Source organism: Limulus polyphemus, unplaced genomic scaffold (genome assembly GCF_000517525.1).
Source record: "Limulus polyphemus unplaced genomic scaffold, Limulus_polyphemus-2.1.2 Scaffold7457, whole genome shotgun sequence".
Lineage (NCBI taxonomy): Eukaryota > Metazoa > Arthropoda > Merostomata > Xiphosura > Limulidae > Limulus > Limulus polyphemus.
Genome location: NW_013673067.1, coordinates 28,873 through 32,242, shown reverse-complemented (window position 1 = coordinate 32,242; position 3,370 = coordinate 28,873). Strand labels below are relative to the sequence as shown.

General features: G+C 29.4%; 1 protein-coding gene across 1 annotated transcript in view; it reads right to left on the bottom strand.

Moving 5' to 3' along the window:
- Positions 1-3,044, bottom strand: part of LOC106474628 (probable protein S-acyltransferase 23) — a gene marked incomplete at its 3' end in the record, with an annotated part of 10,717 nt that extends 7,673 nt beyond the window's left edge. Inside the window, exons 1-3 of the mRNA XM_013935319.1 lie at positions 2,976-3,044; positions 2,356-2,498; positions 642-738 (exon numbers count right to left, since the gene is read on the bottom strand). Of these exons, the coding sequence (XP_013790773.1) occupies positions 642-738; positions 2,356-2,498; positions 2,976-3,044 (309 nt within the window). The remainder of the gene's footprint in view (positions 1-641; positions 739-2,355; positions 2,499-2,975) is intronic.
- Positions 3,045-3,370: the final 326 nt, after the last annotated feature.

Below are 3,370 nucleotides of genomic sequence, written 5' to 3'. Positions count from 1 at the left end.
TGGTATAATTACATCTACTGATGGTATAATTACATTACCAATGGTATAATTACTGGTATAAATACATTACTAATGGTATAATTATTGGTATAATTACATCTACTGATGGTATAATTACACTACTAATGGTATAATTACTGGTATAAATACATTACTAATGGTATAATTACTGGTATAAATACATTACTAATGGTATAATTACTGGTATAGATACATAACTAATGGTATAATTATTGGTATAATTACATTACTAGTGGTATAATTACACTACTAATGGTATAATTACTGGTATAGATACATAACTAATGGTATAATTATTGGTCTAATTACATTACTAGTGGTATAATTACACTACTAATGGTATAATTACTGGTATAAATACATTACTAATGGTATAATTACTGGTATAAATGCATTACTAATGGTATAATTATTGGTATAATTACATCTACTGATGGTATAATTACTTTACCAATGGTATAATTACTGGCATAGATACATTACTAATGGTATAATTAGTGGTATAGATACATTACTAATAGTATAATTATTTGTATAATTACATCTACTGATGGTATAATTATATCTATTGATGGTATAATTACTTTACTAATGAAAAAACGTTAATAAAAAAATTTTACCCGAAAGAGATACATTGGATAACCCCACAGGAAGACGCTACACAGGAAGAACAAAAGAGGACCTTTGCTGTTACCTGCGGGTCCAAAGACAAGTTGCCTGAAATAAAACTAAATCGTCTGAATGCAGTGGTGGGATTTAAAAAAACATTTCTTTAGTAATTGATTCAAAATGAAATATTCTTAAAATTTTAAAACAATTAATTTTCAGTGTTGACCAAATATGGTTAGTTAATATACAGTGTAGAGCAATTAAACCAAATATGGTTAGTTAATATACAGTGTAGACTACTAAAACCAAATATGGTTAGTTATTATACAGTGTTGACTATTTAAACCAAATATGGTTAGTTAATATACAGTGTTGACAACATAAAGCAAATATGGTTAGTTAATATACAGTGTTTACAACTTAAACCAAATATGGTTAGTTAATATGCAGTGTTGATTATTTAAACCAAATATGGTTAGTTAATGTATCGTGTTGATCACTTAAAACAAATATGGTTAGTTAATGTACAGTGTTGACCACATAAACCAAATATTGTTAGTTAATATACAGTTTTGACCACTTAAACCAAATAAGGTTAGTTAATATACAGTGTTGACCACTTAAACCAAATATGGTTCTTTAATATACAGTGTGGACTACTTAAACCAAATAAGGTTAGTTAATATACAGTGTAGACCCCATAAACCAAATAAGGTTAGTTAATATACAGTGTTGACAACTTAAACCAAATATGGTTAGTTAATATACAGTTTTGACCACTTAAACCAAATATGGTTAACTAATATACAGTGTTGACAACTTAAACCAAATATGCATAATTAATATACTGTGTAGAGCAATTAAACCAAATATGGTTAGCTAATATACAGTGTAGACCACATAAACCAAATATGGTTAGTTAATATTCAATGTAGACCACATAAACCAAATACTATTAGTTTAAAATACAGTGTTGACAACTTAAACCAAATATGGTTAGTTTAATATACAGTGTTGACAACTTAAACCAAATATGGTTAGTTTAATATACAGTGTTGACAACTTAAACCAAATATGGTTAGTTTAATATACAGTGTAGACCACTTAAACCAAATATGGTTAGTTTAATATACAGTGTTGACAACTTAAACCAAATATGGTTAGTTTAATATACAGTGTAGACCACTTAAACCAAATATGGTTAGTTTAATATATATTAATTCAGTTAATTCAATTCTTTAAACACTGGTAAACATTCCAAGAGACATGATTTAATGTCAATTCTACTCATTTCTTTAAACACTGATAAACATTTCTAGAGACATGATTTAATGTACATTCTACTCATTTCTTAGTAGAATGTACATTAAATCATGTCTCTAGGAATGTTTGTCAGTGTTTTCAGTGTTTAAAGAATTGATAAACATTTCTAGAGACATGATTTAATGTCCATTCTACACAATTCTTTAAACACTCTGTCAACAATTCTCAGAAAACGAAATTTAAAATCCACGCTGAACGATTCTCTGAGCGTGTTTACTAAATTAGCTGGAACATATACGAATTTCTAATCACAAGGTTTTGGATCTATTTTTTTCATTCTATGTATTCACTCCTTCCCAATTTGTCGGAACACACAATATAAGATAAACCTTTCACATTTATCTAAACACTGACCCAAACAGGTGTAACTAAAAATCATGCATGTTACAATAAACTATTTACCAAATATCTATACGCGGAAACAGACTCTTCCTCTTGTGGAGTTCACGTTCAAGGTACTTTACTACTGCTGTATGTCCTCTGGCTTGAGCTAAGTCCACCGGTTTCCTCTTCCGGTCATCCAAGGGATCAATCTCCACTCGGTCCTAAGATAGTATAAAATATACCAGTAAGTGTTTGACTTACGTCTCAAGAAATATGTGACTACCTTGAATAAAAACCGTTAAATTAGGTGCAAGATAAACAATCTGGTGAAATTTTTACCAGCCGCGTGCATTCGTACCCTCACTTTGTATTATTATTCACTAACTTATAAACTAGATTTTTGTTATTCTAACTGAGAGTTATAAATTATTAATTTATAAACTAATTCTTAAATATCATAATTATTGATTAGAAATAAATGATTTATGAACCAGTTCCCAATTACTGTAATTGTGGTGTGTAATGCACTATGGTAAGTTTGTCAACTATAGAATGATGACTCTGTAAACATACCGTACTGTGTCAAAATGGAATGATGACTCTGTAAACATACCGTACTGTGTCAAATTGGAATGATGATTCTGTAAACATACCGTACTGTGTCAAAATGGAATGTTGATTCTGTAAACATACCGTACTGTGTCAAAATGGAATGATGATTCTGTAAACATACCATTGTGTGTCATATTAGAACCAAGAATCGTCATTCTATGTCTGTAAACATACCGTACTGGGTCAAAATGGAATGATGACTCTGTAAGCATACCGTACTGTGTCAAAATGGAATGATGACTCTGTAAACATACCGTACTGGGTCAAAATGGTAATTATCGTGTATCACTAACTGTTGATTACCATGTATCAAAAACTAGTAATTACCGTGTATCAAAAACTAGTAATTACCATGTATCGAAACTTCTAATTACTTTGTATCAGTAATTATCTTGTATCAGGAACTGGTGATTACCATGTATCGAAACTAGTAATTACTATGTATCGAAACTTCTAATTACTTTGTATCAGTAATTATCTT